Below are 24600 nucleotides of genomic sequence, written 5' to 3'. Positions count from 1 at the left end.
AAAATGAGGCAAAGATAGATCCACAGGGGGAAAAAACCCTACATTTGAATTAATGAGATCAGCCTGGAGAACCTCAGAGAAGCCGAAGCTGTCTCACCAGCTTCTGCTTAAGGCAGACCATAAACCTTCCCAATTTCACACAGCTTCAAGAAACACGCAGCTCAACACTTGTGCTGCTTTCGGGCCAAACTGAATGCAACAAGACTGCTGTACTGCCGAAGCTCCCAGCGACAGGTTCCTCCTAAGAGGTGCCAGAGCTGTTAGTCAGGAACAGCTTCATTACATGCTTATTAATGTCTTCGTGATTAGCCCAAGGTAATTAGCCCAGCACCATCAGAAAGAGCAGAATTCTCTCTCTCCCCAGCTGACACAGCTGCATCAATGGAATTCAAAGAACAGCCTTCATTAAACTACCAATTAACTTAATTGGCAATGTCTTCCCAGCAAGCTACTTCTCAGCCAGGAAAGACAGGTCAATGAGTGGATCCTGCCCACAGACAAGGAATGCGGATATACAACACACAGTTCCCAGATGCAATTTTTATCCCAAGTTTTTCAGCTGGCTTTTGAATACAGAGCTCAGCTGCCCAATGAGGACATCTACCGGAGAGACAAAGGACAAAAGGTAAGACAGGTCACAGGCAGATACACGGATGGTCAACGCTAAGAGCCAACCTGAGGTCCACAGGCACGAAACTACGTTGACTGTGTGTATGCAGTTATTGCTTGTACCCCCGGGCTTGAAGGCTTACCCTCCCCTCTCCTGTTTCCCCAGCACCTTGAGCATCACACAGCCTACATCTCATGAGCCTTAGCCACCAGTTTTGCACGCTTCTGCAGCAGCAAAGGTTAACAGACATTTTGGACTCTGCTGTGCAGGAGTGGTTCCAGCACTTTCCATTACGGGAGCACACCCTAGGTCTGGGAGACAAGACAACTTGGTGTGAGAATGTTCACTCTATGCAAAAATTAGGTACAGCAGGTGCTCGCTGGCTTGTTAGTGCTCTATAAGGGAAAATGCAACAGCTAATTTGAGAAGGGCAGAAAATTACACCCATAGGACACAGCTATCCCACACACGGGGTTCCTTTTAAGGGGAAAGATTTCATGAAGTTCCCAAGGTCACCCAAGGTGTTTAACAGGAAAGGAAATTAAGTTTTACTTCAAGGAATTTGCTACGCGCATTTAATTCTGACTGTTCGCTGCTTCCAGCCCCCTTACCTCAGTACTCCACAGTTAGCTTAACTCAGTTAAAAGTTAGAACATGCTGTGCATGTTCTTGAGAAAGGCCTGATAACAGAAGCAGAGTCCCTATGAGAGTCTCTGCAAACTCTGCCAAAAGGATTTCACCAGAGGTTTCACCTTCGCAGGAATTCCTCTGGAATTAAGCTCATGCACTCCAAATTAATGCCTCAGCCAAAAGCACCTGCTTGCAGAGGCGATGAGGTAGGCAACCAACCCTGCACAGATGCTACAGCCACCGAGCTGACAGCAGCAACCCCCATGGGCGACAGGCAAAGTGACCCAGAGATTTAGTCACAGGACTCCAGCTGTTAGGCAGCAATGCGTCCAGCTCCTGCACGCCTGGGTGGACTGAGTTATATACCCCAGGGCAGTTTTAAATTATACAACTGTCACAGAAAAGATCACATCTACAAATCCCACTACACCTCACTGTAGTAATATGTGCCAACTGCCCGATTAATAAAAAGGCTATTTGCCCCGCCCCCCCCCCCCCCCCCCCCCCCCGTTATTTCTGACACTGCAGTGACTCAGCCCAGAGAACAAGCTCCACAGTGGAGATGGCATCAGCGTGTACAGCTATTTCAAAAGAAAGATAATGCAAGACTCACTCGAGTGCCATTTTAAAGCTAAATTTGTCAGCTCCTTCTCACCTCTCTGCCCTTTGATAAAGGACTAGAGGATATCTGATTTAAATTAAAGGCAGGTAAGTTCAGGCCCAAGAAAGAAGTAGTTACCATGTAATCAGCTTGGGACTCTCATTATGGCAGGCTATAAAAAAAAAAAAAACTGGGGCAAGGATTTAGAAGCAGATGAATAATTTCATGACCACCACACCACTTACTTGCTATGCAACTACAGCAACAAGAAAGGCAGCCACTGTTCTAGCCTGAGTATAATCAGCTTATCTGCCCGAAGAAGGAAAGAATTCCCTTTCCTCAGGCACTCCTGTGTACAAGGCCTTCTCAGTCAGTTACATCTGCATCCAACCTGGAAACCTTGCTTTCCTACAGCACAAAGCATCCATTTCCACAAAACAGCAAGACTGGACCTTTCCTCTGACAAGAGCAGAAATCACCTGACAGGGAGGATGTCAAACTGAAACCCAGTAGGGAAACGCTGCCTAAAGTACCAATGTAGCTGAACCATCCATACAAGCCAGCAGGGACACTTTTGCACAAAGCACAGGTCCTTTGTGGTGCCAGTTCGGTTTGGCTCATTCTGTTTCTTGTAATAGATCTAAGTATACAAAAAACCCCCAAACCCTTAAGACCAAGACGTACAGCAGAGCCTAAAATTTTCAGTGATCAGCTTGCCCCCAACAAGCTCACCCCTAGACTCAGGTCAATAGCATCTGCTTTCAAAATATACCTCTTTTACAAAAGGCGGCAAACAAACCGCATGGGTTTGACCACACACTCACAGCTACGTTATATGCCCAAACCGCTGACAGTAAGCTCTGTTTTTTGCCCTCTATAGCAACACCAAGGAAATGGCTGTTAACTCTTCCAGCTTAACAACTACAGCTTCAACAAGACACAGCACTCGGGAAAGCAATTCTCGCTGCTCCTGGCCAATTTTCCACGCTAGCCTGGGCAGATTCTCTGTGTGCAACACGTGTGTGGTATGGGGGCCCAAAGGACAGCATAGCCCATCCTGTGTTCCTGCCCTTCTGCAGCGTCTGGTAAACACCAGGAGCACAGTTCACCTCAGAGATCTGCTGCTAGAACCCATCCTTTTCCCTCTCTCTACTGTCATCCTCCTTTCCCATTGAGAGGTCTGGTCTCTGTCCTTACAGCCTTCACAACCTATCTGCAGCGCGACAACAGCAGCTAGAAAGGACATAAATGCAAGGTCTCCATTTTCATCTACATAAACAGCTGATAAAAGGTTTTCAACTCTGAAAATACTGGAAAACTCAGACTAGATGGGAAAGGTTTAAGAAAAAAATAGAGGAGGAAGGCCAAGCATATATCTTACCTCCTGAGTGAATCCTCCTCTGAGCTTTCCTCAGGCATTTCCTGGTTTAAGGCCTCCTGTGATACATTCCCAGGTCTGCTTGAAGCCGACTGGCTGTAAACTCTTTCCCAGTGCCCCGTCTCCTGGTTAAAGACCACTCCCACGGTCCTCTCCTCCTGCGGGGTGGAAGAGCTGCCCAGCTGCAGCCTGCTAGAGGCAGGAGCTCTGCCCTCGGTTCTCTCTGCAGGCTGCACCTGGCTGGTATTTGGAGGCACACCCTCAAACGTGCTTTGGACCTGCCCTGGTGTGTAGCTAGGCGTGCTTCTCTCCCAGCGCAGCGTGTCATTGTTAAAGGTCAGCAGGTTATGACAAGCGCGACAGCGGTTCAGGTGACCCCGGGACAAATTGGAATTGTTTTCACTGCTGTGTGGAGTCTGCTGATGGGAGGGACCCGGCCGATCAGGCTCAATGTTGTTGTTGAGCATTTCTTGAGCCTGTTGCGCCTGGCTGGGCTCCCCACCAATCCCCTGATCTAACTCCTGAAGCCGGTCATATTCCAGGAAGAATCGCCTCAGATCACACTGGAGCTCATTACGGATGCTGGCCGCATTGCTCGGGCCAGCGCTACTACCACTGTCCACCTCAGCCCCCGGGGCCAGAAAGCCCCTCCCTTCTGTTGCAGAGGTATAGACCGATGCCTGGGAACCTCCCTCCTGCTGTCTCAGCACGGACAGCAAGCTGACGGAGGAGGCACTGGTCCTAGGGGGGGGCATGGCTTCCAGTTCTGACCGAGAGCTCATGTTCAGCACTGTCCTGGACCAGTCAGACCCACCTAAGCCCGAAGCCATCTCTCTCGCAGACTGTTGGTACCGGGACTGGTGGCCTGCCAAGGGCCCGCTGAGGGACCGCCGCGTGGGGCCCAGGCTAAGGTTGCGCAGGGTGTTGCCAGCAGTGCTGCTCTGAACTGTGCTGAAAGCAGAGGGCCTGTTAAGTATCCCCTGCTCCTCCTGCGCTACGGATGCCTGCTCTGGGGGTTGATAAGGCTCTGTTTGCACAGAGGAGAAGGAAGTGCCAGTGGCCCCAGAAGACGTGGAGGGTGCATTTTCCTGGTGTGGGAAGAGAGAAGAAGGAAGTCTTGCACTAGAGCATCGGCTGCAAAGGCACAACATCCCCAGGTGCTGGCAGCACTCTGCTGTGGGATAGCTGACACGCTCCCGGAGCCTGTTATAGACAGATGCCCTTGTGTTCTCACTGGCTGGAGGCAGAGGTGGTGGTGGTGGAGGCGGTGGAGGGGATGGGGTAGCAGAGTCTTGAACACTGTTTTGCTCTCCCACCTGTATGCCAGAGGAGCGGGAGGACAACATATGCAGGAAGTTGTGGAGAAGGGGTGTGCGCCTCACAGGCTGAGACGGAAGGATAGCACGCTGGCGATAATGTGGCATCTCTGTGCTGTCCACGGAGATTTCCACTTCCTCATCGCTCTGCAGAAGGAAGCGATCAAAGTTCAATCACCTCACAGCAAAATCCCGTACCTCCAAAAGACCAGCAGAAAGCCAGCTACCACCCCAGACAGATGAAAGGATGCGGTAGAGTCCCTTCCTAGGGGCCTCGACTTGCAGGGAACCAGCTGAGACTATTTCAAAGTTCATTTCATGGATGCAGACACCCTCTGCCTACAGCCTAGTGAGCTTTGACAATACACTGTTCATATGAACAGAAGCGTCAGCAGCTGTGGGGAGCATTGTTAATACCTCCCATAGCTTCAAATCCAGCAGAATGTCACAACCGAACAGAAAAAGCAAGGCCATGGGGACATCTGTCCCACCACTAATGAGACAGCAAGGGCAAAAAACCCACATGCTTCAGAGAGCTTTTTAACAGCCCTGCATATAACACGAGAGCATTCAAGTGACCAACAGAGGTAAGACAGAACTCGGCTTAGAAGGACTTCAGGTTTTCAGAAAAGCACGAGGCTGCTTAGGAACAGACCAGATTTAATGATTATAGTGCCTTGTAATTAGCCAGGCTATATATACAGGTACTGATGTTTCCCTTACCTGCTGGTTAGAAGGGTTAACAATTGCTGTGAGCAAGTAGTGTCCCAAGGGATCAAACCGTACCAGCCTAAGACAAAAGCAGAGCCAGAGTATCAATCATCAGCTCACATTCCACACTGACACACAGGAAGCTGGACACATTGGGAAAGAAAACCCCACGTGAAATATTTGCAATGAGAACAATATTGTGTTACCATCATCATCTTCTGAAGCATGTAAAAAAGTTTATGCATTAAGAAGAAGAAAACATACTTATCCAGGCAAAGGCTGTAGCTATTTTATAGTCCGCAGCAATACTATACAGAAGTTAAAAGCTAGAAACAAGTACTGCTGTATCAATTGAAATAGCCATGAAATTTTAAGGAATATGTACATATACATAACCAACGGGAACTTGGTGCAAAGGGAGAGATTAACTTGCCTTGAATGTTACATCATTGTCTTATTTTAAATTGCTCAAAAGTAGGCATCAAGTTTCCAGTTTTCTCCATAACTGCACCAAAGTAATAGCTCAGCATTCTCTTCCAGCAGCTTCTGCGTTCTCTCATCCTTATGGCTAACAAGTTTAATTACTAAGCTTACAAATTAACACGAAGCAGATTCTGGGCATTTATCGGGCACAGGTTCGATTACAAATATGAACCACCAAGCTAATCTATTATGTCCAAATGCCTTCCTTCCCACCCACAAAACTGTTTCTCTACCAGCTGAGTCAAGGAGCTGCAAGCAACACTTCTCTCCACTGCCTCAAGTGCGGAGGGTGCAGCATCCCAGAGGACCCTGCCACATTCCCCAAATGTGACCGTTTTTCACATACAAGCGTTCTCTTCCCCCAGAAACAGGAACTCACCTGACCCGTTCCATTTCACTAGCTGTTTTCACCACTGCAAAAGGCTCCCGACGACTCCAGTCCCAGAAATGTATCTCATTTGCAGTTGCAATCAGCAAGAGCTGAGCCGTAGGATGAAAAGCAAGTGATGCGATGGCATTGTTGCTATCTGTGAACCAGCTCTCACTTCCACCCTGAGTGAGGAGTCAAGAATCACAAGCAGTTTATCATAAAGTTTGAGATCATTAGGTTTCCATGTACGTGCCATCTCTCCGAGACTCTGCCTAGAGCATGGAAGCGACATGCATTCTTGGCAACAACAGCTGCGCTCATACAAGGTCACGTGTCATATCTAGAACAGAACACTATTTGCAGCAATAACCACAGACGTATTGTTGTAGGCAAGTGTGTCTCAAGCAGCCTGTAAAAATGCTGCGTTTCAAAGTGACCAGGTAAGTATGCTGTGTTTTGCCTCTGTGCCAATAGCAGAGCTGGCAGAGCAGCAGCTTCTCTAATAAAGAGTTCAGATGTGCTCAGTGGAATGGAAAATGGCACGTCTTTTACATAAGCTAAACAGACACCTTGCACAAAGTTCTCCAGCACTATCTGTGCCACTCTAATCAAATAAACAGGCACAGCTAAGCAGCGTGACCTACCTGGTGGGATTGGACGAGAAATCTGTCACCTCCTCTCTAGACAGAAGAGGATGGCTATGATCTGTTCTACGTTTTTAGAGACAGGTCCCAGCAAAGCTTCCAAACAGCTCTCTTGCCAGGCAACATTTGGGAAACCAATTCAGACCAAAAAAAAGTCACCACCCACCAAATACCAAAAGCACGTACGTTTCAGGAAAGACTTACATGTAAATCCCAAATTCTAACCTCCCCATCTAGGCATCCTGAAGCAATGAGGCCCGGGATGGTGGGATGGAAGGTGACACACCAGGGAGTGCGGCGATGTCCAACCAAGGAATGAACACACTTGCCCGTTTTCACCTCTGTGATGTAGATGTTGTGATTCACATGTGTGGAAGCCATCAGGGTCCTGGGAATGCAGAAGGTAGGACAAACATTAGCATGAGAAGAGTACAGCAAAACCAGACCGTGGTTGGTTTCATCTCAACGGGGTCTGTTCACACCTAACCCAGCAGCTCTCCCACACAGAGCTCAAAGGGTAAGAGGCTACTGTTTCACCAGTGGCCACAAAGCTTCCTGTAGCCAGATTTCAGGGTCCATGCAAACATGAGCTCATCCGATCTGCAAGCACAAACTTGACCTTGAAAGTCAGAATGAACGTGCAGCTCAGAAGGAACTCCTGAGTGACAGTTCGGGGCAATTCAATATTCCCAATTCTCCACACCATCTCAACCACTGCCAAATCAAGTGACACTAGGAGAGATCCCACCTCCATTTCTGTTTCCAATACACACATCGTTCTGCTCTGTTCTTTAGTCCTAGACATCCCAGTGGGCGTGCCACATCACTCCGCACGTTGTGCTAAAACACCCTTTACTCCCTCAAGTTTCTTATGAAATCCCACGGTGGCGGCACAGATCCTTTTTCCTTCGAACTATGCATCGCTTGGGTACCTCAGAAATTAAACACCAACTATGCTCGAAGCTGTGAGATTAGGAAGGTGCACACGTTCCATCCATGCATGTCAGGAACCAGAAGTTTCACTTGGCTATTCAGGACTGGACAACTCAATGGGCACAAGCCTCCATCACTTTTGTAAGTGTAAGGAGACTGCTGAAACAGGGAACGAACTAGGAGTTAATTACCTGTCTGGACTAAACGCCAGCAAGAAGGTGGAGCGTGGACTGTCTGGTAACTCAACTTTCTGAAAAAGCCAACAAAGCAGGAAGTGTTGCAAGTGTCATATGATCATACTTTAACTGTAAGCCACACAGACAAGGGGAACCCGCTGCAGGAACATATCTAGTATCACATCACTGCAGGAACTGAACAGAGCCAGAGAGCATATCAACACATCAAATGTACAATCACGAGACAATTTATTTCAAATCCCTGCCTCCCCCCACTCCAAGGTCGAGCAATGCACCTCTATCCCACAACCTTACCTTGCCCTCCCATTTCATCCATCGAGTTTTATCCTCCACCAACTCCTGCAGGAGCCGCTGAGCACCCAAGGCTTGGGTACCCCGTTCCCTACCCCACAGGATGCGGACAGCATTCTTCTCCGGTATAACCTTCATGGCTCTCAGTGGCCAACGTTACACCAGCTACTGGGAGAAGACACCAGCAGGTTCCAGATGAGAACCACCACGAAGCTACAAACAGGCTATCCACATTTCAATTGTTTATCTTCATGGAAACCTAGAAAGAGAAGAAAAGAGAATGGTAAGGAAAGCAGCTTTTACCTTGATCACCTAGATGAAAAGCTTTAAATCCCAAAAGACTAGATTTAAAATACAAATCTATCCTCTCCTGCAGACTTCGCTACTTTCTTCCATTATCAAGGCCTAATTTTGACATTTCTGCAGCCAAAGACTACTTTGAAAGGCTTTTAAAAGCATCCAACCCTTCCCCTGTACACATGCCCTAGGCATGCCACACTTAAAAGAGAATAGAAAATTTGCCCTGAAACTCTTTCCCTTCCCTCTACCTCTTACTCTGTAAGAAAAAAAGACGACACATATACAAAAATTAAAAAGGAAAATATGAAGAGACAATCTTTACACCTTGAAGATTTAGGTCCTGGCTGACAAGGGTGATAAAAAAATTGACAATATGACAGTCTCCGGGAAACTATTCAAATTTCAGTAATAGTAATTATTATCATAGACCTCAAGTCCAAATTACTTCCAATTCCATCACAATAGCTTACAGTGTACAAAAACAACCATGTATCACACCAAAACCTTACACTGCAGTGCCATCTTGGCCAACTCCATCAACATGATTCACTTTGCCTGTCTGCACATTATCTTTCCATCTACAGCGCTCTTAGAACAACAGTTCATCCAAGTAAAGCACAATGCCAAATGTTAATGTTTTTAGTACACTCTGAGCTGCTAAGGAAAGCATTAATACCCATTTTCTAGGGAAAAAAAGTTCTTTAAAAGAACTAAATATAGCGACCCTAACAGCAACCAAGTTACACAGGTTTTGAATGGTCTCATACACCAGAGTTTGCCACCAAAAGCTCTCCAGAAATAGGAAGTTTCTTAGAACACATGAGTGAAGACACGTTGGTACAACACTATTACCTTCTGATCCCAGCAGAGTGCCCTTACTACTCTGTCATCTCTTTAGAACATAAAGATCTAAAGAGAAATCCTCCTCAGTTCGTTACACTGAACAAAACCATCAATATCCAATAGAGGAGGAAGTGGCAACTTACAAAAGCAACACACACATACAGGGGAAAAAAGGTTCACCTACACAAGAAGAGATGAATTGTGAAATGATGGAACTCAGAACAGTCATCAGCAGATCTTTCTTTCCCTCTGCTCTTCCCCCCCAAAAAAACTTTCTGAGCAGATGATTTAAGACAGCTGCTGCTTACAGGGAGGAGCTGCCTACAGAGATAAGCCAGGAAAATGAGTTCTAATAAAGCACACCCGTTTTCATTTGTGAAAGTACAGTAAAGGGTACTTCAAGTGATGAACAAGTAGAGGCATCCATCTTCCTAGAAAAGAAATTCACCACAAAGAAATACAAGCAAGCTGGAAATTCCCTGATGCTTAATCTGAACAGCATGGGGATCATCTATTTTAGAGAAGCTGAACTCTGCAGTGTAAAATAAGCCTTCTTTCGAGAATCTGTGAAAGTCAGCCAAACATTAAGTAGGAATTACTCTACAAAATAAAAGCCTTACTGAAAAGCAACACAAAACCTAAACATGTCAGCTACAAGTGGATTCTTAAGAGCAACTGTACAGATTAAAAAAGTCTACACCCAAAAAAGCTAGAACAAGGATAGCTGGAGTAGATACAGCCAAAAGCAGTGTAAGACAGGAATCACTAAACGCAAATAAATCCTCATCTGGATTCTGCAAACAGCCCCAGACACCCATGTTCAGAATGACTGGATTCAGATGTTAAACAGAGTGGAGGGGAAGGACAGCTTAGAGTGATACAGGCAATAAAAAGCCTATTTTACAGGAGGAAACGGTAAGTGTAGTTTCATTTAGTAAAATGAAGCAAACAGTAGCTGAATATTCTATATGGGTGCATTCAAGAAGTAAGGATGACAACAACGCCAGAATAAACATATAAACCAGACAAACGGAAGACCAGGCTTGCTGACAGAATAAGCTGGAAGTGTGAGGAGATGTCAAACATTAAGCTTTGGAATAGCCTTTTGATAACTGTGAAGGACAACCAATTTAACGAGTTCCTGATAATTTACAAGCAGGATAACCCAGTTACTCATGAGAAAGAACAAGCTCTGACAACTTGGCAACATTTCAGTCCTATCAGCATTAATGTTCCCTGAAGTACAATAGCAACAAGGAAATCAAGAAGTTCAGCAAATATCTTTATGTTTATTTATGACACAGGCAAGTCTGCTTATTGTAAAACGAAGAAACAGATAACAACTACAACTGCAGTCAGCGAACCTCTCATATTCACCTTATTGAAAGACCAAGTCATCTTCACTACATAAAATCAAGTACCTACCTTGAAACAGCTTATCTAAATCTTTGCGGATGTATACTAATTTCTTGAACTAATCTGGCTACAGCAAACACTTCACATGTGAACCTCCTGAGCGAGCATGTTTGAACTTGATGTTTTTCCCTCCGGGACCGTCCCTCATTTTTCCAGCTTCCTCTGACTCACCTCTTTATCCCCTTTGAAAAGAAAACAAAAGAAACTCAGGGCTCCAATGCCTACACAGCACCCTGGCTAACCTGCTCAACAGTTTTAAAGCTAGGATCTTTTTAGAGAACACTGAATGTATCCTCCTTGAGTGGGGCTGGCACCCCAGCGCTACCCTGGATCACTCTGGGGGCCAAGCCATATCTATGCATCCTAAGGGGAAAGCTTACTCCTTTTTGTGAATTAGCCTGAATGCAGTAACTGCTCTCCCCTAGCTGGTGACACGTTCAGCAACACGTCAGACGGGCAAAAAAAATTAGAGCTTTCAAATGGAGAAAGAGATGCAGTGCAGACACAGGCATTACCTTTTGCTCGCTTTTGCGGGAAGCCTTTAACCTTATCATTGGATCATACCTTCAGGATTGGTTTGGGTGGTGTTTTCTTTTGCTGGGTTTGTTGGTTTTTTGGGGGAGTGTTGGTTGGTTTGTTTTGTTGCTGGGGGTTTTTTTGGTTGTTTTTTGGTTTGAGTTTGTTTTTTTTGGGGGGGGTGGGGTGTGGAGCTTGTTTTAAGGAGCCAGTTCCTTCTGTAATCTAGTAAAGCTACCCACCAACACCAAACACTTTGCTCAAATATAAGCAACTGAACAACGACAGCATGTTATTAAATAACATTAGCAGATAAACCACGGCAGTACCAACCACATTTATAGCTGCTTGGTAACCACCTGACTAACACAGTTCAAATGAAATGCAGTGGCTTTGAAAATACTTCTCAGGCCTCAGCATAAAGAAAACTTGCAGCTCACTGGATCAAACCTGTCCAGGCAAGAGGTGGACTGATTCAGTAACAGCTTCTATTACAAATACCCGTGCTATCACAACTGATAAACAGCTGACCACCAAAACAAGGAACTGCTCAGGGTTTGGTATTTTTCTGTTCTCTTCTTGTTGGGGGGCTGGGATGGGGCTGGTTCTTTTTTTTTTTTTTTTTTTAATTAGGAAGACCAAAAGCGGAGTCCAACAACTGGAAGATTAGCTGATGCCCTGGATGTGGTCCAGGGCACCACAGAAATTCTGAAAGGGGAGAGTCATAAATTTTTCTATAATTGGCAGCTTTCCTCAACAGTTTTCTCCCTTCAGGGCACTTCAGGACAGCATGCTGGGCTGTTTACAGTTTTGGAAAGAGCATTACACAGCCCAGCCTCAAGCCTTCTACTTGCTCTGTGCCAGCTCCCCTTGAAGAAGCCTTAAGAACTCCCAGCCTCAAAGCAATACAAGCTCACTTGTAATTGTCACTGTTACAGATGCTGAACCTCTAGAAAACTGAAGTGAAGCAGCAAACTGCTAATACTTCATAGTGGTGCAGGACTCCATGAAAACACTGACAAAAAGATAGGGAGAGAAGAGGAATAAAAAGCACATTCAAATCGCCATACAGAAAGGATATCAAGATATTTTATGCATCATGCAGTGGTTTACCAATCCAGTTAGAACCTCTACCACTTTACAGAGATGGTGGTCCCATCTCTTAACATGCCCTGCCTCCCCCAACATCTTTGGTGCTATTAATTTTGTGGAGATGCGGTACCACCATTCTGGGAGCACAGCTGGCTTTGATACAAAGAATAGTATCGAAAGTACTACCTCCTGTTATTCAATTCTTGATTGGGAAAAGAAGCTATTTCATGTGGCCTTCAGCTCTCAGACTACAAATCTATTACCACTCCAAAGAACTTCTTGGCTGCATGCTGAGTCCAAGACTAAAAGCCTTTCCTGATGTGCGTGTACAGAAACAGAGTAAACAGCTCTACCAGTGTTTGAAAAGAAAAAAAGCTACCATCAGTAAATGCTATTTATAACAGAAGTTCTATCCAAGAGACACAAATGTCCCAACGATTTCAGACAATTTTCTGCCCAAAGAGGTCTCAAGTGACTGATGAAGAAAGAGGCAACATGAAGTGAAATATAAAAGCTGTCTCTGGCTTTGCAATCTGGGATCCACAGAGAGGATGCATGTATAAGCTGCCCTAGAAAAGACCAAAGGGGAGAAAAGCATGCGCTGGTGGTTTCTGTCTCAAAGTCCCTTCATCAAGTTTTAAGACTTCCCAAATGCGTTGACTGTAAAATGGATATAATCCACACAGGTTATGGACCAGTGCAGGCTGTATACTTTGTATTAAAAGAACACAGACGGGGAAAAAACCACAACCCAACAAAACAAAAACAAAACTGCTGTGAACAATGAGGCACGCCACTGACCTGCAAAACCACAAGCAAACTTGTCTCTAGAAAAGGCAAGAAACAGATTATTAGTACTCTGAACTATCCCAGCTCCGGCCGTGGGCCTACCTACTGTGTAAGTCAGAAACTTCTGTTTTCAAAATGCCTGTTCTCAAGCGAAGTGTCCAGCACTAACAACAAAGCATGCCGTTTCATTTACTCCAAATTAAACTGCAGTTTCTCAGGCTTTGAGTATCAGCAAAATGTTAAACAGTTCAAGAGCATTTCGTATTGTATTTAATATGCTTGAGTCATTTCATAAATATTAGCAATAATTTTAGCATTCCCACTATTGTACATGTGGGTGGGTTCTCCAGGAACGATCAGAAGATCGTCAGACAGGTGTGAAGAGAGCGTAGCAGCAGTACAGCCAAATGCTTCACCTGAATCCACCACCAGCGATCCTCACCCAGGCTGTAGTCACAAGACATGCTATTTCCTCAAAGTATTTTCTACAACAAATAAGTTTCCCTTGTGTTTTACATAGTTCAATTTTGAGGCAAACTGCTTTATCAAGACGCCTGTGTCTTTCAGAAGCTCCAAAGAGCAAAGAAAAGATTGTGCATGTTGAAGACAGCCAAGCGGTCATCTTGCCAGTGACTGCAGACTACACAGGCCCTCCTTCTGGGACAGCAGCTTCACTGATACAGCAATAAAACCTGGTTCTGAGACCCACGGACAGGAGATTTCTAAGGACAACCCACATGCCTAAAACATCATTTGCAATATATGTGAGCAGTCTCATAGCTCCAGGAACTTTCTAGTTCCCTTCCTTGTTTACACTCCAAGTTTTCCCCCCCACTCTGCAACACAGAGATTACAATGCTAACATCTTCCTAAGTTGCATGGAACCATGCCACATAAGAAGCCCCAGAAACACTATCCCAGATAGAAGACCTGAATTCTACTAACAATTTCATTAAAAATATTGATGCAATTTATACCAAGTGTTGTGCCATTCCCACTAACCTTTTTCATGTCTCTACTTGAAAGACAGATCAAAATAAAAAAGTTTATGCAAAACCAAAACAAAAATGCTGATTTGCCCTCTTTGCACTGCATCAACTCAGCTAACCAAGCAAGACAACGCAAAGAGCCCTAGTTCAGTAAGCAACTGAACTACGTAGCACTGGAATTTGAATAATGCTATAACAACAACAAAATCAGTAAAAAACAAGTGACATGACTCATATCCAGATTAGTTCCGCAGATCAAAGCTTAAAACAAGCGTTGGAAGAACCAGGCTACGTTCAGTGTTAAGCCACCAGGCCACACGCATGTCTGACAATGTACCTGATGAGTATTAATTTTCCTCAAACAACATGATTTGTCTTCTCAAATTTGTGGTACTTCTACATCAGCTGTTCTCAGAGGTTCTAGCCCTTCTTGGGTTAAAAACAAACAACCCAGAAAACATTTTGCAGACACAACTAAGTTATCTTGCAGCAATATCTAAATGAACAGAAAATTGGAAATAAAGCACTGGAATCTTTGAACAAGGCTAACCCACAAAGTAAAAAGTTCACAGAGGTGTAACAAACGATTATCTTAAGCGTGATTAATCAAAACAACAAAAAATGCAAAACCAGAATCCATTCTTTCACTCTGCTTCTACTTCTGTATCCTTGATTATGGTTTTAAAAAAGCAAAAGTAACTTAATTTAAGACACTAGAATCATGTAGATTCCTGAAATTAGAGCACACCCTTCAACTACGTGCCCCTACATATGGAAAAAACACCCACTAAAAAAAAGCTTCAGGAGGAGAGAAAGTAAGTTTATGATGCAACTGTGCAAGAGTCCAAAACTAATACCATGAAGGCGCTTTCATCACATAGCCCTGGCTTTAGACTTCAAAGTTATAAAGATATTCCCCAAAGTATTATTCCGTAAGCTGAAGTTTTCCCTTGATTAAGGCCAGAGAGCTGTGGAAAGTAATTCCAAAGCACATCGTCTACAGATGCACTAGATACACTGCTCTAAGTTGCGTCCACACTCTAAGCACTTCCATATAAATCAGAATAGGATTCCTAAAGAAAAATAACTTGCATTAGTGCTTCATGATTAAAAAATTCAATGTCATGTTTCAAATCGGAACTATAAACAGCTCAGGAAATTCAACTACATTACAAAGAAGTCAATAGTACATTGCCACTTTAAGATCCTATGCGACTGCAACAAGGAGCTGACTGCCATTAGAATCATAATTTGTCTTCCCAGTCTGGATTAAATGAGCTATAACACTCTTAAGAGAATTTTTCAGTCAAAAAAAGTACATTAAATTGCTAGTTATTTATGGCAAAATGATGAAGTAGTGGAAGAGAAATGTGCAGGTATCAACGCCTAAAGGTCAGAAAATGAATAGTAAACGTAAAAAGGGAAGTAATAAAAATAAAACTAAGTGATCAGCTGTGTCTGGATTCTGACAGTTGCACTTACCAAGGAGAATATGGAGCACTTTCATGACTATTATTACAACTGCCACATAAACTTAATGAATTCTCGAGAAGAGAGAGATTCGTTCCAATCCAGATGACAGGAAGTGAATAAATATAATTTCACAAAGGTGTAACGTAAGACAAGCAGCTGAACTGAGATCCAGAAGATGAAGAGTTGGTTTCCCCAGCTCTCTACTCAGAGCATGGCATCTTTTGCCAAGTACTGTATACACAGTAGGAAATGAGGGGCAGCGAGAGAGAGAAACAGAGCTACACCGAATTCAGATTAACCTCTTAAGAGAATTACTCTCACTTAGGCAGGAAAGTGAAGGCATTTTCAATTCAAAATGCCAGCATTTACATTAGAAGTCACATCAAGGTTCCTCCAGCTCGAGAGCCACAGCCAAGTGCCCCCTAGTGAAATTATACGCCCACGAGAAATTTGGGAGCACAAACGCTACACGGTAGCAGAAACAGCGTCAGGTATCCACAAGATGAAGACAAAGTCGTTCATGTGTTCAAGGCTGCGCTCAAGGCATGTACACCTTATCCAAGTAATAAAGAAAAAGCAACTGGAAGCAAGAACATATTTTAAAAAATGCAGTTCACATAATTTCCTGCTCACATGGAAATAATCAAATAAGCTAACAAGCCAAAAAGCAGAAGTGATCTACGCAGAAGCCAAAGTTTTCACACACAGATATATCAGAACTAAAGAGGTGGGAGACAAAGAAGATTTAGACTCTGACAAAGAAACATAGCCAATTCTTGATGCCCTTTCCCTTCTCGGCCTTGGACTGAGGCTGTGGGAGAAATATAAAGCGAGAGGAGAAAATGTCCAAAAAACAGGTTGGAGACTCCTCTCAGCAATTCTGCGCTGCTCAAGGTGGAGAATCCGTGCTGCGTGCCGGGAAGAGGGCAGCAGGAACCACCACCCTGCCAGGACAGCCCGAAAGACCTCACAGAGCACTGAAAGCAGAGCTGGGCGAACACAGATTAGGAGCACGCTCAGGCCTGGCACCGCATTGTCCCACGTGCCTTCAAACAGTTTACAAAAACTGGAGACAGCAGTTATTAGACAACAATCCTCGTCAGAGTTCTTACCAACCAACCCTAAATCCTGAGAGGCAGACAAGATCTCTTGTTTTAAGCAACCCAATCAACGGGTCTTTCTTTAAGCAACTATCATTTAACAACTTTCCATCAAAATATCCCTAATACTAATCCTCTTCCACTGCACATCACCTTGTTATTGACTTTTGAAAACCACAAATTTTTTGTCCTCAACTCGTTAATATTTTGTGTCTATCACCGTCCTTGCTAGGTTAGCGCAAGGCTACTAACACCGAAACACACAAGGCATGCCCTGTATCAGGTGTCCAAAAATACAAATTCAATAGAGTGTGTGTGGGGGGAAAGGTGCCTTAATGCCATCGGTATTAATAGCACGAGTAAGTATTAACATCAGCAATAACTTGTAAGAGCCTTGAATTCAGTTGGCTTGCTAACCATGGCATAAAAGATACTAAAGTTACTTTCCAGAAGTTCCATAAGAAATTATGACACAAAAAAAGGGGGAAGTATTGAAATGCCTAATTTGTGGCAAGGGAATAGCAGCAGACTGTATCATCACCTGCCTTCTCTACAACTCGTTGTTACAGCTGCGTAAAAGTTAGAAGTGCTGCACAGAAAATGGAAGAGTAGAAAACAACCAAACAACAATCCAGACGGTCAGTTATGACTCAGAAAAGGGCAAAAGAAATAAAACTAAGAAGAAGTCATCAGCAAAGTAAACACTCAGCATCAACTCCCCAGCAGCTAAATCTGAAAAGGCAAGTCCAGATATTTGGATTGAAATATATTCTTCATGCCAAGTATTAGAAAAAACCTAAATGCTAATGGACTGCTGTACTCATTAACATCCACGCTGCTGCAAAGCAACAGATGAGTACAAGATATTTGTAACCGCTGAAACAAACGGACCAATTTGGAAAAAAAAAAAAAAAATAGTTATCTACAGCAAAACCAGGTACAGAATGAGTAAGCAAGCTACACTGAAGAGTTACGAATGTTATAAACTGCACTTCAGCAGCCTTCCAGAACACAAACAAGCGTTTTAAATTTAGCAGAGAATCTCAGGTACTGCTGCCTACGTCACCCATAAGACATTCAAATCTGCCCGGATTTAACCTCGTACCACATTCTGAAAACTGACCCAACAACAAAATTAAACAGTCCGGTACTGGATTGGCAGTGAGCATTACGTTACTGGCAGGTCATTCCTAGGTCCCATTTTAACATTCCCATTAGCAATTTGAAAGAGGATGGGAGTGGCAAAGGCGAAGAAGCCAGATGACATTTGCAGAGGACACCAAACTGGGTGGAGCAGTAAACAAGGACAAATACAGAAAAAGAGATTGTTTTTCTATATAAAGATCTAAGAACATTTCATAGAGAGGAGAAAATAGAGCAGCACCGAGCACTCTTGCTGAACACATTCATACAGCTGATTCTCCAAGGACTAGCTTGCCCCTAAATAACAGCTATCGTTGCATCGGTCTCCTACACCAGAATAATCCTGTAAAAGTGCATATCGGGAAAAATAATTGGTAACCACCTAGAGCACCTCTGGAAGATGGAACACCAGTTAGGCACAGGGGTTCTGTTGCAAACATTATTTTCCCAAGGCAGCAGAAACCACAGCACCGACACGACCAGCAATCCCAACAAACTCCAGGACCACCCCAGAAACCCACGCCCCGCGGGACGAACACCGGCGGCGGGCACGGGGGTCCCACCCCCGGCGCCCGGCCGGGAGCGCTCGCAGTGGGGATAATCCTGCGCGCACCGCTACGCGCACAAGCGCGTTCCGCCAGACGCGGGGGAAACCCGAAGGAGAGCTGGGGAAGGGAGCGCTCAGTTCCCATTTTGTTCGGCTGAAGCCGGGAAACAGCGACAGCACCGACTATCGCCGAGCAGCAGCCCCAGAACGCGGCGCGGCCCGGCCCGGCCGCGCCGGAGGGCGCACGGCAGCACCGGCCCGCGGGAGCCGAGGGGAGCCCCAGGCCCGGGTGTAAGCCCCGGTTTCGGGGCGCTGAGGCGGGCAGCTCCCCTCAGAGCTCCCCCCCACCCCCCGCTCCACCGTCGCGGGCTGCACCCCCGCCTGCGGCCGGCCCGGGGCAGCGCGGGGAGCGGGGCCCAACCGTCCCCGCGGCGGCCTCCCCGCTCCCCCCCGCCGCAGGCCGCGGGCCCGCAGCGGCCGAACAAAGGCCCCAGTAGCCGGCCCCGGCCCCTCCGCCCGCCGCGGCCCCGCACGGGCAGGTGCCCGACACCTTCCGGGGCGCCGCCGCGGGTCCGGCCGCACCCGCCCGCCCGGAGCGCGGCGGCTGGGCCGGGCCTGGAGCCGGGCCGGGCGCGTAGGCCCAGAGCCTACCTGGTGCGGAAGGGCCGGGGCCGGACGGGCGGAGCGGAGCCGGGGCCAGGGTCGGGCCCGGAAGGAGCGGCCCCCGCTGCTCGGTCGTCGCCGCCGCCGCTCCGAGCTCCGGCCAGGCGAGCCAGCCGAGCGCCGAGCCGAGCCCGAAAAGCGGCGCCGAGAGCGGTACCAAGGCCCGAGCAGCCGAGGCTAGAACGCCGCCAGGCCTCGCCAGCCGAGCGACGATGTCGTCCACCGCGGCGCAGCTCTTCGCGCGGCCGCCTGGGGGCGACAGAGAGCAGGCGAGACCAGTCGAGCGCGGAGGCGCGGCGGGGGGCGGATGCGAGGCTGGCGCCGGTGGCGGGCGGAGGCCGGCGGTCGCGCTGCGCCGGGCACCCGGCCACGGGAGGAATCACGGCATGCCGGCCTGCCCCCCGAAACCCTTCGGAGCCGGGCCGGGCTGCGGCTGGGCTTGGCACCGGGGGGGTTGGCCCTGGCCCTCGCCCCCGGGCGGGGAGGCCGCCGGGGCAGCACCCCGCTCCTGCCGGGCCTGTGCCGCTCACAGCACACCTGCAGCCCGCCCTCCACACCTCCTGTCTGTCCCTTTTGTCTTTCCCTTCAGGCTGATACAGAGCGGGAAAAAATGTAATTAAAAACAGGCGAGAAAAGAGTTGGGATCCGAGTGAATCGCATTTAGAGAAAGTGAAGGGCAATCAGATGAGACACAACTGGAAAAATTCCTTTTTCTGCAACAGGACAGCATTAATATTTGTTGTTATATATTAATCTCCCAACTTCACAGAGAGTGAAGCCACAGAACGTGTACACAGCCCCACCTGAAGACAGGCCCCCGACAGGGAGAAGCCCCACAGAGCTGCCCTCCGCATCAGAGAGGTAAGAGCTCGCCAGGGAGGTGAGCTTGGATGTGGGAGGAAAATCTAAGCAAGGCAGGGCACTTTGCACCAGTAAATCAGCAAAGGAAAAGTCAAAAGGCCCAGACAGGTGATGTTTAGGGCTTGAGGTTTACTGCAATACACAGGATTGGAGGGAGCAAAGGCAGCCTGCAGCACAGACAGTCTTCAAGGAGGTTGGTATTTTAAGGGAAAACTAGAAAGGGCCGATGATGGGATTTTACAAGGAATTTAGTCAAGCAGTGAAAACTGCAATACCTTGGACAGTCAGTCACTGTCATCCTCCAACAGATGACTGAAATTTATCAGATGTTGTATGGTCAGGGCAGACCTTATTTTTCAAAGCTCTGACAATACGCAGACTTTGTAAGTACTCCGGGATGTAGCTGGCAAGATGAGGTGAAAGTACAGAGGAGCCAGAAAGCAGAAAAGAGACATGACTCTCAGCTGTCAAATTTAAATATTACCTAAACCTGAGAGAAAAGAGAGAAGCCTAGATGAATTGTTTTGAAGGAAGCTGCTTAGGAGTACGTGGGGCAAACTGTTCTCTAGATGAGGAAGTTCCATTTCCCAAGTGCACTGAAGGGTACTTAAATCTGACTCAAGGAAAAAGAGTAGTTTTGAGCGGATTGGTTTTGTCTGGTGTGGCCTGATGCAGGTTTTGCCCAAACTGATAGGCAGTGAGATCAGTTTTGAAATTAAACTCTACCAAGGGTGACGGTGGCAGAAGGAAGACAAAACCCAGCAGCAAACATGTTCTGGGAAGTGCCTCCACGTTGAGTTCACTCTGGTCTCGGCACATGCTGAGAAGAGCTATTCATAGCATAAGTTGAGAAACTCCAGCTCGTTATTACGTGACAGTGTTTGTACCTACATGTGTCCAAGTCTCGCTTGACCTTAGCGTCACCCACGCAGCTCATTCAGTGTCCGCTGGTGTTTACATCTAAAGATCAGTATTTTTAGCATAGACCGTCAGATATGATTATGAGCCGTCAGGCCCTGTATATGGCAGCAACTCTTACCTTAAAAATATTTGGGGGGGGTTGTTTGGGGGTTTTTTTCCCAGAAAACAATGCTTGTATGCTTCTTCCTAGGTGAAAGAGCGGAGGTTTTGCCACAGTGAGCAATAGTAGTTCTTACATGATACCTCATGGGAAGATGCGTAAAGAAAATAGAATTGCATCTTCGATTGTTGTACATAATATTTTACAGGTCTCATCAAGGCTTACAAAAACGGTTATGCATCATAACACATGCTTGGTTTTCTGCAGACAGTAAGCACTTACTGCCACTGCAAACCTGGCAAAACTGTATCTAATCCTGCATCTCCATCCTACACTTAAGAACATGTCCAATACTTTCTTATTCTTCAGACGTGGGGCAGGATCCAGGCTTATTTCTTCTAAAAGGACAGAACTGCTGTGCCAGATGGTTGCACTGCTACTTTAAGTAGCTACATTTTTGCAGCATTCTGCATCCCAAACCACTTTTGTTTCATTTACTGCCTAGTAAACAACGTCTAAGAAACAGAATTTTCTCAGACTGCTGTCAAGTGACCCTTGGAAACACCCACACATTTTGGAAAGCCAACGTTGCCAGGAAACTTCCCAGGCTTGTGGCAGCAACCACTGCGTGCATTAGTCATCTTTCCCCACTGAACAGGTAGATTGCCAGCAGTGGTAGAGCAGCCTTTCCGTACCTCAGCTCCAATCTAGATGGAGAGCTTTTACAATCAGTTCCATTTTTGTGACCCTTGCCATTTCTTTCACAGCAGCCAACAAGGTAAGTAGTTTTCTGTCACGGCAGACGTATCTAGCAAGAACTAGATTTACACTCACTAGCCTATTTCCTGCTATCTGTTAAGTAACTGGCAGAGTCAAACATAGCTTAACATCTTCTCCCATCCCTTTGGGAAAGAAGAAATGTTCAGCCCTTCTTGACCTTCCAGCTACGTGCAAGCACTGGTGTGTACCAGCAAAAAACCAGACCCCTCCCAGAATGCAGCTGTCAGCTTTCAATAGGAATCGCTAGGTTCTGAGGTATGCAAAACTGCAAAATGTCTTTTTTTTTTTTTTTTAGCAAGAATTTTTACCTGCAAATAAAAAAGTAAATGTTTGCTTTGCTGCTCATGAATTCATAGCATGAGCCCACAAGGAAGTTTAATTTGTGTGAATTACTGTTTAAAAGTCAATCATAAGTGGCTTGGGTTACCAAGTGGCAAAGAATTGTTGCTTTGTAAAACAGTGCAAGGCTTACAGGCTTTACATCATTCTCAATTTCCCAAGTTTCTCCGCTGCTCTCACATTAGACATTGCTCTCCAAGTCAGGAGAAAGGGGAGTTTCTAAGCATCATGACAGTAAAAATTTAGCTATTAAATTGCATCTCTGGAGAGATTGAGAGAAGTTCAGAATACCGCCTGAAATGAAGAGGGTAAAATTTCTCCTTAGTCTTTACAAACTTAAAGAAGAGGAAGGGGCATATTTGCTCCATATATCCTCCCAGATGAACCGTCAGAAGCTTTCTCTCTGTCACAACATTAGCTAAAATGAGTAAGTAAAAGCTCCTGACGAATACGACAGGCTTCTGAGTCCATTGATTCCATTTGCTCGTACTCTTCTTCTGGTTGTTCCATGTGTCCTGTGGCCGGTGAAGACCACACATCCAACCCGTGTTCCAGGGAGATGTTATGAAGCACACAGCAGGCCAGAATGATGTGGCTGGATTTCTCTGGAGAATACTGCAGGGTGCCTTTGGACCCATCCAGGCAGCGGAAACGTGACCGAATGGTTCTGAATGTCTGCTCGATGACATTGTGAGTGGCAGAATGTGCCATGTTGTAACGATACTCAGCTGGTGTCTCAGGGATATGCAGCGGGGTCATCAACCACGTTCGGAGAAAGAAGGAGCTGTCACCTATTAGCAGTGGAAAGGAGGAGGACAGGTTACACACCTAGAGTGAACCACAGATTTCAGCTCTTGACCCTTGATTTTCTGCTACTGCAGACACGGAATAACTTATATCTCTCACTAAAACAGGAGGCATGAGAAAGCGTGAAAGAGCAACAATAACACACATTTACAAATGTCACAAAAACCAAAATAAAGGCATTCAAATTTACGCAGGGAAATGCTGGAAGAACACAGAAGAGTTTGAAGATAATCCATTTGCTACATAACACAGCAAAAGACAGCTGGACTAAGACCCAACACAGAATTAAAAATTGCAAAATTCAGCCTAGAAAGGCATAGAATTCTGAAAACAGGTGCTCAACAGAATGAATTTAAGCTAATACATAATAATCAGACTGCATAAAACACAGATTGGAAGCTACCGTTCTAGACTTCTAAGAGATGGTCCAAACTGAATCGCAAATCTCAAGGCATTTTCACGGAAGCAATCAAAAGTAAATTTTGATTTACTTTATATTGCTTTTGCCCAGAGGCTCTAGACTCAATAAGGAGCCAACAGACTTTCCACAGAAAACAATGATGAAAAACTGACTTACCAAGCAGCCAGCCATTTTTATGTAGCTCTGTTTCAAACTGGCTTGTGAGGGCCGCCTGCTGTAACACCGTGCAGTCGGGCAGGCTGCCTGGCCAGTGTGTTTCTGCACTCAGGAGGACTCCTCTGGCATCACACACCATCAGGCAGTTCAGAGAGTGGAGACCCTTTCGGTTCACGTAGGACAGGTCCTCAGCATTTGGCGCTTTGATTGCCACGTGGGTGCAGTCCACCACCCCCAGCACTCCCGGCATGCCTGCCAGCCCATAAAAGTCATCCTTCAGGCTCTGGACGGTAGCTTCATCCTCAGGAAAGTGAATAAACTGGGAGGCTCTTTCCACCAGCGCCTCAGTTACATTGGCAACGCAGCGGCTCATGGAGGCTTGACTAATGCCAATAGCATCCCCCATGCGAGTCTGGAAGGAGCCGGAGGTGTAGAAACCCAAGGCAGCAAGTATCTGCGTCTCCGGACTGATGGCCCTGGACCGCTGTGTAGGGCGAGAAAGACTGGCTCCCAGCAGATCCACCAGGTAGTAAATGAACTGTCGGGGAAAGCCATACGTGGATACTAAATACTCATCAGTGACATCCTCCAGCTTGAAGCGATCCAAAGTCCTGTGTCCGCGGCCGTAGAGCAAGAGGTCGCAGTCCAGAACGGCGATAGGTACGGCCATGGCGAGGGGCCGGGGGCCCGTGGAGCCCCCGTTACACGGCTTGCCCCGCGCCTTCGCCTGCGCCAAGCCAAGGGAGAAGGAGCCTCACTCAGCGCGGTTTGCACCGGGCAGCCTCCCCGCTCCCCGCACGTTCCCCAGCACGTCTCTTTCTATCTCTCTGTACCTGCTGTTCAGCCCGGCCAGGGCTCGCTGCGGCGCCGACAGCCCTGCGGCCCTGCCTGGCGGGAGCGGGCCTGCCGCTGCCGGGGCCTGCCCGGGCTGGGGAGCCGGCCCCGGGCCCCGCGGAGCTACGGCCCGCCGGCAGCCCGGTGCCCCCGGGCCCTGCCCCTCGCCGCCCCCCGGCGCGCTGCGGGGGCAGCGGAGCCGCCCCGCCGGGCCCTTCCCGCCGGCAGGCAGCCCTCACCGCCCGCCGCCCGGCCCGGCCCCCGCCGCCCCAGCCCCGCGTTGGCGGCGGCAGATTCACCACAGCGAGGGGCTCCCGGCGGGAGCGGCGGCGGGCGCCTCCCGCTT

The 24600-nt window shown here is 46.9% G+C and overlaps 2 protein-coding genes across 7 annotated transcripts in view; both read right to left on the bottom strand.

Annotated features, from left to right (window-relative positions):
* The window catches only part of AMBRA1 (autophagy and beclin 1 regulator 1), a 138311-nt gene extending 119040 nt beyond the window's left edge, over window positions 1-19271 (bottom strand). The window contains exons 1-8 of one of the 6 annotated variants that reach the window (XM_055716117.1): window positions 19024-19262; window positions 10733-10905; window positions 8168-8423; window positions 7868-7926; window positions 6948-7131; window positions 6109-6281; window positions 5259-5325; window positions 3223-4682 (exon numbers count right to left, since the gene is read on the bottom strand). In XM_055716117.1, the coding sequence (XP_055572092.1) occupies window positions 3223-4682; window positions 5259-5325; window positions 6109-6281; window positions 6948-7131; window positions 7868-7926; window positions 8168-8302 (2078 nt within the window). In that variant the 5' untranslated portion in view covers window positions 8303-8423; window positions 10733-10905; window positions 19024-19262. Of the gene's footprint in view, window positions 1-3222; window positions 4683-5258; window positions 5326-6108; window positions 6282-6947; window positions 7132-7867; window positions 7927-8167; window positions 8424-10732; window positions 10906-12156; window positions 18236-19023 lie in introns of those variants that run through there. The other 5 variants (XM_055716121.1, XM_055716118.1, XM_055716120.1 and 2 more) reach the window with 5 other exon arrangements.
* Window positions 19272-21097: 1826 nt separating this feature from the next.
* Window positions 21098-24489, bottom strand: HARBI1 (harbinger transposase derived 1). Its single transcript, XM_005438724.4, has 2 exons — window positions 23421-24489; window positions 21098-22827 (listed from the first exon to the last, which is right to left on the bottom strand). The coding sequence occupies exons 1-2, from the start codon at window positions 24088-24090 to the stop codon at window positions 22451-22453; spliced, it is 1047 nt and encodes a 348-aa protein (XP_005438781.3). The 5' UTR covers window positions 24091-24489; the 3' UTR covers window positions 21098-22450.
* Between the last annotated feature and the right edge of the window lie 111 nt (window positions 24490-24600).

This window comes from Falco cherrug, chromosome 7 (assembly GCF_023634085.1).
Source record: "Falco cherrug isolate bFalChe1 chromosome 7, bFalChe1.pri, whole genome shotgun sequence".
NCBI lineage: Eukaryota > Metazoa > Chordata > Aves > Falconiformes > Falconidae > Falco > Falco cherrug.
This window is presented reverse-complemented; position numbering and strand designations above follow the sequence as displayed.

Excerpts from the sequence above, each read along its gene's own strand:
- HARBI1 (XM_005438724.4), bottom strand. The coding sequence starts at position 24,090 with ATGGCCGTACCTATCGCCGTTCTGGACTGCGACCTCTTGCTCTACGGC. Across the intron at positions 22,828-23,420 it reads TAAAAATGGCTGGCTGCTTG|GTGACAGCTCCTTCTTTCTC; the intron begins GTAAGTCAGTTT and ends CACTGCTAATAG.